The 15,854-nt window shown below is 44.6% G+C and overlaps 2 protein-coding genes across 3 annotated transcripts in view; one reads left to right on the top strand and one right to left on the bottom strand.

The window, feature by feature from the left end:
• The window catches only part of Prkci (protein kinase C iota), an 82,437-nt gene that overhangs the window by 55,409 nt on the left and 11,174 nt on the right, over positions 1-15,854 (bottom strand). The window contains exon 1 of one of the 2 annotated variants that reach the window (XM_045161645.1): positions 15,651-15,683. The exons of the other annotated variant lie outside the window; for it this stretch is intronic. The gene's annotated coding sequence lies outside the window, so the exon portion shown is untranslated. Of the gene's footprint in view, positions 1-15,650; positions 15,684-15,854 lie in introns of those variants that run through there. 2 annotated transcript variants of the gene reach the window in all.
• Positions 9,251-10,704, top strand: LOC105943626 (SHC-transforming protein 1-like). The gene is given in 2 exon segments (XM_045161646.1): positions 9,251-10,108; positions 10,111-10,704. Coding segments are annotated over 2 exon segments (1,284 nt in total). The 5' UTR covers positions 9,251-9,354; the 3' UTR covers positions 10,641-10,704.

The following is a 15,854-nucleotide window of genomic DNA, read 5'->3' as shown; positions in this document are numbered from 1 at the left end:
ACAGGTGACCTGTCTGTTCTCTTCTGTTTCCATGATTATATCTAGTGCCTTGTCTTGACTTATAAACAAAGCCTACCAAAAAAAAAAAAAAAAATTTGTGGTTTATCTAAAAAAAATACAGAAAGTATTACTGTTATTTTTAGTGAAGAAAATCAATTTGTATAGTTTATTTCAATCTAAATAAAATGTGAATTTTGGGGCTGGAGAGAAGGCTCAGCGGTTAAGCGCTTGCCTGTGAAGCCTGAGGATCCTGGTTCAAGGCTTGATTCTCCAGGACCCACGTTAGCCAGATGCACAAGGGGATGCATGCATCTGGAGTTCGGTTTGCAGTGGCTGGAGGCCCTGGCATGCCCATTCTCTCTATATATCTGCCTGCCTGCCTGCCTGCCTGCCTCTCTCTCTCTCTCTAGTCTCAAATAAGTAAAAATAAACAAAAAAAGTTTTAAAATGTGAATTTTGAAAATAAAATAATTAAATAAAATTGTTTTGTTTTTTGAGGTAGGGCTTCACCCCAACCCCAGGCTGACCTAGAATTCACTATGTAGTCTTATGGTGGCCTTGAACTCATAACAATCATTAAACTCTGCCTCCCAAGTGCTGGGATTAAAGGTGTGCATCACCACAATCCAAAATGTTTTGTTTTATTTTTTTAAAGGACCCAGGGCATGAGAGCACATACTTATTTTTTAATAATAGGATTTATTTACTTGCTTACTTACTTTAGGGAGAAAGAAAGAATGGGACACCAGGGCCTTCAGCCACTGCAAACAAAATCCAGACACATACCCCACCTTGTGCATCTGGCTTACATGAGGTCCTGGGGATTCTTTGGCTTTACAGGCAAGCACCTTAATCAAGCCCTCTCTCCAGCTCCAAAATGGGTTTTATTTTTTAAATTGATTTATTTATTTTGGTTTTTGAAGTAGGGTCTCACTCTAGCCCAGGCTGACCTGGAGTTCACAATGTAGTATCAGGGTGGCCTCGAACTCACGACAATCCTCCTACTTCTGCCTCCTGAGTGCTGGGATTGAAAGTGTGCACCACCATGCCCGGCTATTTATATTTAATTATTTATTTAGGTGTTTGAAGGTAGGGTCTCATTCTAGCTCAGGCTGACCTGGAATTCACTATGTAGCCTCAGAGTAGCTTCAAATTCATGGTGATCCTCCTATCTCTGCCTCCTGACTGCTAGGATTAAAGGTATGCGCCACCATGCCTGGCTCCAAAATGGTTTTTAAAGCAACATATTTTAAGGTAGTAGCCTCCCCCCCCCCCAAAAAAAATAGTAGACATAAATGTATATTTCCTTTGGATTCACGTTAAATGAACAATTTAAATATATTACATAAGCTGCTATTCACTGTAACTTTGGAGAGTGAGTAAATGTTTGAGTGAGTGAGTGAGTGAGTGAGAGAGAGAGAGAGAGAGAGAGAGAGAGAGAGTGTGTATGTGTGTGTAGACACAACGGCCCCAAAGCACATGGGTGGAGGCCAGAGGATGATGTCAGATGTCCACTACTGCTCTCCTTCTGCCTTATTTTCCTGAGAAAGAATCTTGTCTTGAACTTGTAGCTCCTTGTTTTTCAGTTAGAATGGTTGACCAGGGAGCCTGGTGATCCTCCTGTCTCTCTCTGCCCTCCTCACAGTGATGGGATTACAGTCATGCATAGCCATGTTTGGCTTTTTTTTTTTTTTTTTTTGGTTTTTCGAGGTAGGGTCTCACTCTGGTCCAGGCTGACCTGGAATTAACTCTGTAGTCTCAAGGTGGCCTTGAACTCATGGCGATCCTCCTACCTATGCCTCCCGAATGCTGGGATTAAAGGCGTGCGCCACCACGCCCGGCCCATGTTTGGCTTTTTATAGGACTGCTAAGGGTTAAACTCAGGCCCTCATGCTTGACCAGCAAGTGTTCTTACCTAATAAACCATCTCCCCAGCCCCTAGTCACTATATCTCTTAAAACTGTTAAGAAAATGTTTTAAAGGTTTACAGTTTATTCCAAGGACCCATGAGACTGCCAGAATATTCTTCCCATTTTAAACTCCTTGAATGCTTCTATTATGAAGCATGAAATCCAAAGGCCTTAGCAGGGTCTACAAGGCCCTTTGTGAGTTGACCCTGGCTACCTCTTTCACCCACTTACCCATTGGACAGTTAAATGTATGGTAATATTCCACAATCTGTCCCAGCTAGAGTATAAGCTTGATGATGATAAATGTGGGAACTTTTTCATCATCACACTCCTAGTAGCCAATACAACACCTAGCACAGAAGGAACACAAGCTGAATCTATACTGACAGAAAGAGAAAATGACAATATGTGAGAAACTGTAGAGAGACTTGGGTAGGAGGAATACAGAAGTGTGTTTTTAACTGTTCAGAAAATAAAGCAAAGCTGGGCATGGTGGCGCACACCTTCAATCCCAGCACTCTGGAGGCAGAGGTAGGAGGATTGCCCTGAGTTCAAGGCCACCCTGAGACAACCCAGTGAATTCCAGGTCAGCCTGGGGTAGAGTGAGACCCTACCTCAAAAAACCAAAAAAAAGAAAAAGAAAATAAAGTAGAGGTTTAAGAGATGGCTTAGTGGTTAAGGTACTAGGCTAAGAAGCCTTAGGACCCAGGTTCAATTCCCTAACACACATGTAAGCCAGATGCACAAGGTGTCCATGCATATGGAATTCATTTGCAGTGGCTGGAGGCCCTGGTGTGCCCATTCTCTCTCTCTTTCTCCATATATATAATCTTTCTCTCTCAACTAAATAAATAATGAAGTAGAGGCCTGGTGTTTCCTTCAAGGAGCCACACAGAAAGGCTCTTTATGATAGATACAATCTCCACACCGCAGCTACACTTACACAGAAAATTCAAGTTTCAGTCATATGCCAAAAGAACTACAGCTGCAATCTTAAAAGAGCTACGTGGGGCTGGAAAAATGGCTTAGTGGTGAAGGCATTTGCCTGTGAAGCCTAAGGACCCAAGGTTCGATTCCACAGCACCCATGTAAGCCAGATGCACAAGGTAATACAAGTGTCTGGAGTTTGCAGTGGCTATAAGCCCTGGACCACCAATTCTTTCTCATAAAAAAATAAAATATTTTTCTTAAAAAGGAGCTATATAGAAGTTAAGCAGAGAGATAAGGCATAGAAATCAAACAGCCTTTTCTAGAATATTCTTTTTCTAAGCATCTCACATTTTCCTGCCTCTTGCTTTGGCTTCCCTAACAGTATGCTTCCTTAGCTCTCTTTCTACTATTCTGAACACCAAAGTTCCTTTTGACTTCAATCACATACAAGACATTTGTAATGCCATCACTTACATTCATATACACTCTCCTTCTTCTTCCCCCTTCCCACATGTGGAATTTAATTCACACTGAATGTTTTACATAGTATTGCCACAGAGGTATCTCCTGTAATTTCAACTGTGTGGTATCTAAGACTTTTGATAGTCTGGTCCTAGCTTTGTTTTTCCACTTGATCTCACCACTCCCAATACAAACACTGTACTATGAACAGCTGTTTTACTCAACCCCAAAGTTGAGGTCTTGCTTAGCCAAGTCTAATCCTGAATTCCCTGTTTGAAAGAAACTACTGTCAAAGCTCATCTACATCACTTTCCACTTAATTTGCCAACCGCACAATGGTTTAATTTTGTTAAACACATATACCAGCAACACATTTAAAACTAAATCATAAACCACCACAAGACAGAAATTTTTGATGCTTAAGTGTATTTGCATTCCTATTAACATGATAAGGACTCAAGCATCTGACTGAAGTAAATGTAGAAGAAACAGCTTCATGAAAACTATTATCCATTAATTCCACTTCTTTTTGTAATTATTTACTTACTTGCAAGCAAAAAGGGGCAGAGAGAATAGACACACCAGGGCCTCTTGCCACCCCAAACAAAGTCCAGATGCAAGTGCCACTTTGTGCATCAGGCTTTACGTGGGGGCTGGGAACATCTTAAGTGCTGAGCTATCTAGTCCCCATTAAATCCACTTCTAAGAAGGAAATATTATTTAGGTTTTCTTTTCCTATAAGTACTCTTACAGAAGACATTAGGCTGGAGGTCTTTAAACAAGCCTTGTCATATTCAAACTTTATAATGATTGTCAAAGCAAACATAATAAATCCCATCTTACAGATTTTACATTATTGGGGTATGTGTGTATGTATACATATTTGTATGAGCATGCATATGCCACCACACATGTGTAAAGATCAGATGATAATCTCGGTGTGCTGGTCCTTGCCTTCTACCTTGCTTGAAACACGGACTCACCTCTCTTTGGTAGCTGGGAAGCTCAGATTAACAAGCCCTTCAGCTTCAGGATTCTTCTGACTCAGCCTCCCTTGTCATACGGACACTGGGATTAAAAATACAAGTAAGGGGGGCTGGAGAGGTGGCTTAGCGGTTAAGCGCTTGCCTGTGAAGCCTAAGGACCCCGGTTCGAGGCTCAGTTCCCCAGGTCCCTCGTTAGCCAGATGCACAAGGGGGCGCACGCGTCTGGAGTTCGTTTGCAGAGGCTAGAAGCCCTGGCGCGCCCATTCTCTCTCTCTCCCTCTGTCTTTCTCTCTGTGTCTGTCACTCTCAAATAAATAAAAAAAAAAAACAAAAGACAAACAAACAAAAAGAAAAAATAAAAATACAAGTAAGGGGCTGGAGAGATGGCTTAGCAGTTAAGCGCTTGCTTGTGAAGCCTAAGGACCCCGGTTCGAGGCTCGATTCCCCAGGATCCACGTAAGCCAGATGCACAAAGGGGCACATGCATCTGGAGTTCATTTGCAGTAGCTAGAGGCCCTGGCGTGCCCATTCTCTCTCTCTCCCTCCCTCTCCCCCCTTTCTCTCTCTGTCTGTAGCCCTCAAATTAATTAATTAATTTAAAAAAATACAAGTGTAGTGCCAGGCGTGGTGACACACACCTTTAATCTCAGGACTCTGGGAGGCAGAGGTAGGAGGATTGCTGTGAATTCGAGGCCACCCTAAGACTGTACATAGTGAATTCCAGGTCGGCCTAGACTAGAGCAAGACACTACCTCAAAAAAAACTAAGCAACAAGCCAGGCGTGGTGATGCGCCCCTTTAGTCCCAGCACTCGGGAAGGTGAGGTAGGAGACTGCCATGAGTTTGAGGGCACCCTGAGACTACATAGTTAATTCCAGATCAGCCTGAACTGGAGTGATACTACCTCAAAAAAAAAAACCCAAAAATTAAAATTAAAAAAAAAATAGGTGACTGGAGACATGGCTTAGCGGTTAAGGTGTTTGCCTGCAAAGCCAAAGGATCTAGGTTCGATTCTCCAGGACCCACGTAAACCGCACAACGGGACACACACGTCTAGAGTTTGTTTGCAGTGGCTGGATGCCCTGGCATGCCCATTCTCTCTCTCTCTCCCAAATAAATAAATAAATATTAAAAAATTAAAAAATAATATAAAAATGAGAGCCAGGCTTGGTGGCACATACCTTTAATCCCAGCACTCAAGGCACAGAGGTAGAAGGATCTCTGTGAATTCCATGTTAGCCTGAGCTAGAGTGAGACCCTACCTTGTAAACACCCCCCCCCAAAAAAGGTGATCCTCCTGGGATTAAAGGCCTAGCATGAACTTTTTAAAAGTGTGTGAACAGGGGCTGGAGGGATAGCTTAACAGTTGAGGCACATGCCTGTGAAGCCTAAGGACCAGGTTTGACTCTCCAGGTCCCACATAAGCAAGATGCACAAGGTGGTGTATGCGTCTGGAGTTTGTCTGCAGTGGCTGAATGCCCTGATGCACCCATTCTCTCTCTCAAATAAATTTAAAAAATTTTTTAAAAACCACTTTATAAAGTGTGTGCACATGTGGAGGTCAGAGGACAACCTGAGGTGCTGGTTCTCTCCTTCCACCTTGTTTGACACTGACTCTCCCTCATAGTTGTTGGGTCACTGGGCAGGCTGGACCAGGTGGCCCTTGAGCTTTGGGATTCTCCTGGCTTCCCTCCCATTGCCATAGGTGCACTGGGATTAGACACATACATAGACCACTTTCCTTCCAGCTTTAAATGAGTGCTGTGGATTAAACCAGGAGTGGGGAGGAAGTCTTAAAGAACAAGTGCCTTCAAATGAGCCAACAGGTGCAATAGTGGCACGTCTGTCATGGTGGAAACAACTACCCTCTAATTGGACTGGAGGCCCAGTCCATGGGTAGGAATCCCTGATACTGAAAACTTAAAACTTAAAACAGTGGTAGTTATGAGCCCTAGGGGTGTAATGTCTGCTGCTGTCTGTCTATATGTATAATTTATGCTTATCAAACTGCCCAGTAAGCACTTCTGTTAACGTTCATACCCATATATTAATGCTACTCTCACTTTTGGTAGAGAATCTTCTCTTATCAGATGTCAGTGACCTTGGGATAACTCAGAAGGCATCATGGTGCTGGAAAGGAAGGACTCCTTACAATGTGCTCCCCCCAGACACATAATGGCCTGAATATCCATGCCCTCACAGTGCCTGACACTACCTACGCAAGAGCAAGGTAAGAGGAGGAAAAGATGATGACATCACAATAAAAGAGAGACTGATTGAGATGGGGAGGGAGTATGATGGAGAGTGGAGTTTCAAAGGGGTAAGTGGGGGGAAGGAGGGTATTTTTTATAATCATGAAAGCTGTTAATAAAAAAATTAAAATTTAAAAAAAAAAGAGAGACACTGATTGAAATGGGGAGGGGATATGATGGAGAATGGAGTTTCAAAGGGGAAAGTGGCAGGAGGGAGGGTATTACCATGGGATATTTTTTATAATCACCGTAGTTGTTAATAAAAATTTGAAATAAAAAAGCTGGGTATGATCTGACTTCCGGTTAAGATGGCAGCATAGGTACCACGCCAAAACAGCCCAGGGGGGAAAAGGACCAAAAAAAACCTCAGCAAAATACACACTTTCACTAAAAAGCGAGGTGCATAGGAAATTGAAAAGGCAGCGGAGAAGTAGAAGAGATCCAGAGCATCCAGAGCCCGTACGGGCTGGCGGCCCCAGCAGGTTAGCAGACAGCAGCAGCGGAGGCACACCAGAAAGCCACCAGGCTTGGCTTGAGCCACAGGAAAAGCCAGGAGAGGGGATTTTCCACTCACACCGGAGCACTCCGCAAACTCAAGAAACATGAAGGGAGAACAGCAGTGAACAATGGAGGAGCAGATCACAAGATAGAAGAACATGGGGAACAGCAAGAGAACTACAGCAGCATCGGCAGCCCCCTATCCCACCACCAGTGCCCAGCTCCAGCGAACAGAGCAGCAGTCCAGGGACCTGACCACGCCAACTTGAACCAACAGCGGGACCCAAGCAGGAGCAGAGGTAACTGGGATTACACCAGGGAAGGGTCTCACCTGGTCACAAGCTGGCTTGGATCCCTCAACAGATCAGAAATTTTATCCTCCTTGTCAGGATTAAGGATGTGGGTGGAGTACCACACACCATAAGGGACAGTTAGAGGATCTGCTTGTCATAATACCTACATTTGGATAAATAATCTGAGCTGTTTTTCACTGAAAGTGCACAATGTTTAGTTAAACTTTAGAATCTGCCTATATTTTGTTTCACTCAGCCTACTTGAATACTCTCATAGCAGGCAAACCCAACACCTAGGGTCACTTTTGTAGATACTCTAAGAGTCTTGAGAGCCAAACCTAACGCCTTAAGCTTCTACCCTGAAGTTATATAACAGACTGTCTGATACATCTAATAATAACCAGCTAATAGAAAATCCAATCATTAAATAATCCAGGATGCAAAAATATATACACTATAACACAAGAATATATATTAGAACACAAGATTAGGGCAGAAATTAATGAAATAGAAACTAAAAAAACAATCCAAAGAATCAATAAAACTAAGAGTTGGTTCTTTGAAAGGATAAACAAGATTGATAAACCCATAGCAAATCTGACCAAAAGAAAGAGAGAAGAGACACTAATTAATAAACTCAGAGATGAAAAAAGTAACATCACAACAGATGCCAGAGAAATTAAAAAAAATCACAGGGACATACTCTAAGAGCATATTCTCCACAAACTATGAAAATCTGAAAAGAAATGGATGATTTCCTTGGTTTATATGACCTACCAAAATTAAATCAAGATGAGATTAATCACTTAAATAGAACTATAATAAGCATGGAGATCCGAACAGTTATCAAAAATCTCCCAGCATTTCCTCCCGGTGGTTGGGAAGCCTGGCCTGGGAGAAGTCTGGTGCGCTCCTCCTAGGGGTCCACGCCCCCCTAAGGACAGTTACGGTGGCAGGGACTCCCCCTTGCCTTTCATCTCAGATGCTTCCTTCCTTCCTTCTTTTCTTTTTCTTTTTTTTGTTTTTCGAGGTAGGGTCTCACCCTAGTCCAGGCTGACCTGGAATTCACTATGTATTCTCAGGGTGGCCTCGAACTCTTGGCGATCCTCCTACCTCAGCATCCCGAGTGATGGGATTAAAGGTGTGTGCCACCCCCCACGGCCTGCTTTACTTTTTCTTTTGGCTGTGGGCTCAGTTTTCCTGAGTGCACATGCTCCATCAGGTGGCAGGTTGAAGTTTCCGTCTGTGGTTGTGCGCAGTGACATGATAGGCAGACGTTTTCTCCATCCGTTCCCCTCCCTGAGAGGGGAGAGCATCTTGAAGGGGCTGACTGGCACGAGAGTGGTGGTAGCCCCCGAAAGACATCTAGCTCTGTGTGGTTGGTACCTTCCCCTGGCTCAATAGGGCCCAGCACTTGTTGGCGTCAGACTGGGAAGCGGATGTGTTTCTACCACCAGAAAACAGTGGTTGGAATGAGGCATAGGGATGAGTGTCGTTTTTGTTACACAGCCCCTTCTCTGGCTCTTTCCTTCCCCTTAGCTATTGAGATCTTTGGACATTCATCCTGTCTGCACTGGCCAGCCTTCCTGGTTGGAAAACATTCCTGAGTCTTCCACCATTTCCTGCTACTTCCCACCCCTCTGTCCCTCCTTCCAGCAGGGCTAAGAAGCTGCGCCCTCCCCCTAGCTCCTCCCTCCAATTGCCAGGATTTGGTCCATTGGCAAGTCTCTTTTCTCCCTGGGCAAATTTAAAGCCTGCAAACTTCCTTTTCTCCCAAATGTCCACACCTGTTGTTCATGCCTTGCCTCTGGATATGTAGGCTTCCAAGGAGTGCCATCTCTTAAAGGACAGTTTAGTGTGTTTATAATTGAGAGAGGCTATGACAAAATCCTTTGCCATTGTCTTTATGCCTAAGAGCTAAGGCCCTAGCAAATGGAGTGACAGAATTCCTGAGGAATGGAGGAGTGCAGTGACAAAGCTTTCCTGAGGCCTAAGGACTGTAGGAAAAGAGTTAAGCAAAGGACATGAACAAGCTGAGTGGAGACAGCGGGCGCAGGACTCGGGTAGAAGGGGGCCAGCTGGGGGGCGAGGTGTGGACCCCACACGGGAGCTTTGTCAATAAGCCCACACGGGGCTGGCTGCATCCCAACGACAAAGTCATGGGACCCGGGGTTTCCTACTTGGTTCGGTACATGGGCTGTGTGGAGGTCCTGCAGTCAATGCGAGCCCTGGACTTCAACACCTGGACCCAGGTAACCAGGGAGGCCATCAGTCTGGTGTGTGAGGCTGTGCCAAGTGCTAAGGGAGCAACAAGGAGGAGAAAGCCCTGTAGCTGCCTGCTCAGCTCTATCCTGGGGAGGAGTAACCTAAAATTTGCCAGAATGCCAATAACTCTCACAGTCTCCACCAGCAGCCTCAACCTCATGGTCGCAGACTGCAAACAGATCATTGCCAACCACCACATGCAATCTATCTCATTCGCATCTGGTGGAGATCCGGACACAGCTGAGTATGTTGCCTATGTTGCCAAAGACCCCGTGAATCAGAGAGCCTGCCACATCCTGGAATGTCCCGAAGGACTTGCTCAGGACGTCATCAGCACCATTGGCCAGGCCTTTGAGTTGCGTTTCAAACAATACCTCAAGAACCCACCTAAGCTGGTTGCCTCTCATGACAGGATGGCTGGTTTTGATGGCTCTGCTTGGGATGAGGAAGAAGAGGAGCCACCTGATCATCAGTACTACAATGACTTCCCTGGGAAGGAACCCCCTCTTGGGGGGTGGTAGACATGAGGCTTCAGGAAGGAGCTGCTCCAGGGGCTACTCGACCCACTCCACCCAGTGCCCAGCCACCCAGCCACCTAGACAAGGCCAGGCAAGGGGGAGCCAGGCCCCCCAATCTGGCCATCAATGGAAGCACACCCCAGGACCTCTTCGACATGAAGCCCTTTGAAGATGCTCTTCGGGCACCTCCACCTGCCCAGGCCCTGTCCATGGCTGAGCAGCTCCAAGGGGAAGCCTGGTTCCACGGGAAGCTGAGCCGGCGGGAGGCTAAGGCGCTGCTGCAGCTCAATGGTGACTTCCTGGTGCACGAGAGTACAACCACACCTGGCCAGTATGTGCTTACTGGCTTGCAGAGCGGGCAGCCCAAGCACCTGCTTCTGGTCAACCCGGAGGGTATGGTTCAGACAAAGGATCACCGCTTTGAGAGTGTCAGTCACCTCATTAGCTACCACGTGGACAATCACCTGCCCATCATCTCTGCAGGCAGTGAACTGTGCCTACAGCAACCTGTGGAGCGGAAAGTGTGATCTTTCCCCAGTCTCCCTCCCAGAGGATGACCCCCCCAAGCCCTTCCACCCTGCTCCCCTAACCCTCAGGACTCCTGTTATGTGGGCTTGGCTTGGGGTGGGGGCTGGGAGTACTGTGGACCCTGGGTTTACTGTCCACCTGAATGAAAGGGTTTGAGTTAAGATCCTGGGGTAGCATCCTGCTTGTCCCCAAACCTCACCAAAGTATTAATGTGCAGAGTGGCCCTTGCCTGGGCCTTTCCTGTGCCAACCTGATGTGCTCTACCCCCAGAAAGTGGGTGCTTGTCATGGGACACCCCCTGTGGTGACAGGCCCAGTGGAGCAATCGCCCTTTTGGGGAAGGGGAATTAATCATACCTCTGGTCTATGCCTGGGCTTCAGGGTACCCCAGACTCCTTTTAGTACCCCACCTGCTGTTGAAACTTTGTGCCTTTGCCATCACCTGGATTGGCAGATACTTGATGTAGAATTCTCAGGCTCCTGAGTTGACACCTTGGCTTCTGAGACCCTGTCCTTTCGCTCCGCAACCCTGCCCCTCCAGTGTGGGTTGGGAGAACCAGGGCAGGAGTAGCAGCTGTCCCCCTCTCCTCAAGGGTGATAACGCGGCCCTTAGAGATTGCCCTAGACCCCCTCCCGGCCAGGGGGAGTTGGACCCTCCCTTTGCTCAGTGCCTCCTGGCCGGGACCCCTTTCCCCAAGGGGTCTGTATATACATTTCTTTAGCCCATCCCTCCCATGTTGCATGTGCGTTATCTTTGACAGCCAAAGTGTGGCCTTTGCTCCTGCAGCCCACCCCATCTGCCCTTTCTTGGCTGTGGGTGACCAAACTCGGGCCTCCTATAAGCGCAAGTTAACCTCCAGGCAGGTTCTGTGGCGGCCTTGCGAATGAAGCGGTAGACAATCCCCAGGTGCTGTTTGTACATTTGGAGCCGCAGCCATATTTGTTCTACATGCATCTGTAGATGGACCAGACTAGTTTTTTTTCCCCTGGCTTTTGAGCACGAAATGACGGTCACCGATTATTACGTTTCTACATCGCCTCTGACTTTTCCAAGCCCTTTTCCAATTGATATTTTCCTCTTGGGGTCTGGGGGTTACTAGGACTAGCAGGATTATCCCTTTCTTTGCTTCTTGTTATTTTTTTAAACGAGAGACTCCAACTGAAAACATGGGCCTCTTAGGGCAAGACCAGGAGGAAGTTTGGCCAGATAGTACTGGGTGAGAGAGAGAGTGAGTGCAAATGGTGATGTGGCCGCCGCAGACCAGCCAATGCGGGGACTTGTTTTCGTCCTGGCCGCCGTCCTCTTTTGTTGTCATGTTTCCGAGAGTCTCGCACACCAAAGGGAATAGTCTTCATTAAAGTTCTGTATTTCTTCTAAAAAAAAAAAAATCTCCCAACTATAAAAAGGCCAGGACCAGATGAATTCACTGCTGAAATTTTACAAGACCTTCAAGGAAGAGCTAACACCATTGCTTTTTAAGCTTTTCCATAAAATAGATAAAGAAGGAATTCTACCAAACTCCTATCAAGCCAGCATCACCCTGATACCCAAACCAGGCAAAGATAGAACAAAAAAAGAAAATTACAGACCAATCGCCCTCATGAGCATAAATGCAAAAATTCTCAACAAGGCCTGGAGAGATGGCTTAGTGGTTAAGCGCTTGCCTGTGAAGCCTGAGGACCCCGGTTTGAGGCTCGATTCCCCAGGACCCACATTAGCCAGATGCACAAGGGGGCGCACGCATCTGGAGTTCGTTTGCAGTAGCTGGAGGCCCTGGCGCGCCCATTCTCTCTCTCTCTCTGTTTATTTGCCTCTCTCTCTCTCTGTCACTCTCAAATAAATAAACAAAAAAAAATTCTCAACAAAATATTGGCAAACAGAATACAAGAGTACATCAAAAAGATCATTCACCCTGACCAAGTAGGCTTTATCCCAGAGATGCAGGAATGGTTCAATATATGCAAATCAATAAATGTTTTATATTATATAATTCTGTATGTATAATACATATATAATTCTATATATTAGAATTCTATATATAATATAGAATTATATTATATAATCATATAAATGGATTGAAGGACAAAAATCACAGTATCATCCCATTAGACGCAGACAAAGCATTTGACAAAATCCAACATCCCTTCATGATAAAAGTTCTACAGAGACTGGGACTAGAAGGAACATATCTCAATATAATAAAGGCCATTTATGACAAGGCGACAGCCAACATACTACTAAATGGGGAAAAACTGGAAGCTTTTCCACTAAAATCAGGAACAAGACAAGGGTGTCCACTGTCCCCACTTTTATTTAGTATAGTACTGGAAGTCTTAGCCATAGCAATAAGGCAAGAGACACACATAAAAGGGATACAAATTGGAAAGGAAGAAATCAAGTTATCATTATTAGAAGATGACATGATTCTATATATAAAGGACCCTAAAGACTCTACCAGCAAACTGTTAGAGCTGATAAAACACCTACAGCCATGTAGCAGGATACAAAATAAATACACAGAAATCAGTAGCATTCCTATATGCTAACAACAAACACACAGAGGATGAAATCAGAGTGTCACTCCCATTCATAATTGCATCAAAGAAAATAAAGTACCTTGGAATAAACCTAACCAAGGAAGTAAAGGATCTCTACAATGAAAACTATAAAACACTCAAGCGAGAAATTGCAGAAGACACTAGAAAGTGGAGAAACATCCCTTGTTCCTGGATTGGAAAAATCAATATTGTGAAAATGGCAATCTTACCAAAAGCAATCTACACATTTAATGCAATCCCCATCAAAATTCTTCACGGAAATAGAAAAAAACAATCCAAAAATTCATTTGGAATCACAAAAAACCTCGAATATCTAAAATAATACTGAGCAACAAAAATAAGGTGGGAGGTATCACCATACCTGATTTTAACCTGTAGTATACTACAGAACCATAGTAACAAAAACAGCATGGCACTGTCACAAAAGCAGATATGTAGATCAATGGAACAGAACAGAAGACCCAGATATAAGTCCAGGTAGTTATAGCCACCTGATATTCGATAAAGATGCCAAAAATACTCATTGGAGAAAAGACAACATCTTCAGCAAATGGTGCTGAGAAAACTGGATATGTATCTGTAGAAGGATGAAAATAGATTCTTCTCTCTCTCCATGCACAAGAATTAAACCCAAACGGACTAAAGACCTTAACATCAGATCTGAAACTCTGAAATTGATAGAGGAAAAATTAGGGGAAATCCTTCAACATATTGGTCTTGGCAAAGGCTTTCTGAATATAACCCCTATTGCTCAGGCAATAAAACCATAGATTAACCATCGGGAACTCACGAAATTACAAAGATTTTGTACTGCAAGGACACAGTGAATAAAGCAAAGAGGAAACCTACAGAATGGGAAAAAATCTTCGCCAGCTATATATCTGATAGAGGATTAATATCTAGGATATACAAAGAACTCAAAAAGTTAAATAAGGAATCAAACAAGCCAATCAAAAAAATGGGCAATGGAGCTAAATAGAGCATTCTCAAAGGAAGAAATACGAATGGCATATAAGCATCTAAAAAAATGTTCTATGTCACTAGACATCAGGGAAATGCAGATTAAAACTACATTGAGATTCCATCTCACTCCTGTCAGATTGGCCACCATCATGAAACAAATGATCATAAATGTTGGCGGGATGTGGAAAAAGAGGAACCCTTCTACACTGCTGGTGGGAATGCAATCTGGTCCAGCCATTGTGGAAATCAGTGTGGAGGTTCCTAAGACAGCTAAAAATTGATCTACCACATGACCCAGCTATAGCACTCCTAGACATATATCCTAAGGACTCATCCCATTTCCTTAGAAGTACACATACAACCACGTTTATTGCCGCTCAATTCACAATAGGCTGGGAAATGGAACCAGCCTAGATGTCTCTCAACTGATGAGTGGATAACGAAGATGTGGCACATTTATACAATGGAGTTCTACTCAGTGGTAAAGAAAAATGAAGTTATGAAATTTGCAGGAAAATGGATGGATCTGGAAAGGATTATACTAAGTGAGGTAACCCAGGCCCAGAAAGCCAAGCATCCCATGTTCTCCTTCATATGTGGATCCTAGCTACAGATGATTGGGCTTCTGTGTGAGAAGGAAAATTCAGTAGCAGAGGCCAGTAAGTTAAAAAGGAGATATAAAGGGAAGAGAAAGGAAGGGAGGAGGGTACTTAATAGGTTGGTATTGTATATATGTAAGTAGAATAGATCAACGGGGGTAAAAAGGCCCAAAGTGAGGTCAGGGGAAGAGACTGAGTAAAGGAAAGGTGGAGGGAGGGCTAATCAAAATCAAAGAGGAAGCAAAAAAATCATATGGAATCCTCCGGTTTTGGACAATGGAACACTCAGGAGCCATAGGTCATTGTTAGAAAATTTTAAGTGCCAGTGATGGGATACCTCCAGTGAGTTGTTGGTCAGGGAGGTCCCTGATGCCTCCAAAACATTATAGGCCATTGCCGAGGCCATTTGTTTCCAACCAGGAATAGATGGTAAGACCCTATTGCTGAAGACTCCATATACTTGGACTGCAAGGCCACTGAGAAATCCTGCTGGAACTGAGCTGATAACCTCCTCCATGTAGACCAGCTGACAGAAAGCTGGAAGACGCCATTCTACATGTACTTCAATGGGAGAAAGAGATACCACCAGTGAAGATACTCAACAGTGGACTCTGCAAATCTTATAATTGGCCAGCCAGCCCAAATGAGCCAATGGGTGCTATAGTGCCACGTCTGTCATGGTGGAAACCAACTGCCCTCCACTTGGACTGGAGGCCCGCTCCATGGGGGTAATACATCCCTGATACTGAAAACTTAAAACAGGGGTAGTCATGAGCCTTGGGGGTGCAACATCTGCTAATGTCTGGAAAAATGTATATACTATGCTTATCAAACTGCCCAGTAAGCACTTCTTTTAATATTCATACCCTTATGTTAATGCTACTCTTACTTTGGGTAGAGAATCTTCTCTTTTCAGATGGCAGTGACCTTGGGATGACTCAGAAGGTATCATAGTGCTGGAAAGAAGTGACTGGAATACTGAGTAACATCTCGATCACACCTTCCAAGGTTCAGGGCCTAATGTGGAAGAGGTGGTGGAAAGAATGTAAGAGTCAAAGGAAGGGTAGGACTCCTTACAACATGCTCCTCCAGA

Source organism: Jaculus jaculus, chromosome 11 (assembly GCF_020740685.1).
Source record: "Jaculus jaculus isolate mJacJac1 chromosome 11, mJacJac1.mat.Y.cur, whole genome shotgun sequence".
NCBI classification, from domain to species: domain Eukaryota; kingdom Metazoa; phylum Chordata; class Mammalia; order Rodentia; family Dipodidae; genus Jaculus; species Jaculus jaculus.
The sequence above is the reverse complement of the archived record's forward strand: the minus strand, read 5'-3'. Positions and strand labels throughout refer to the sequence as shown.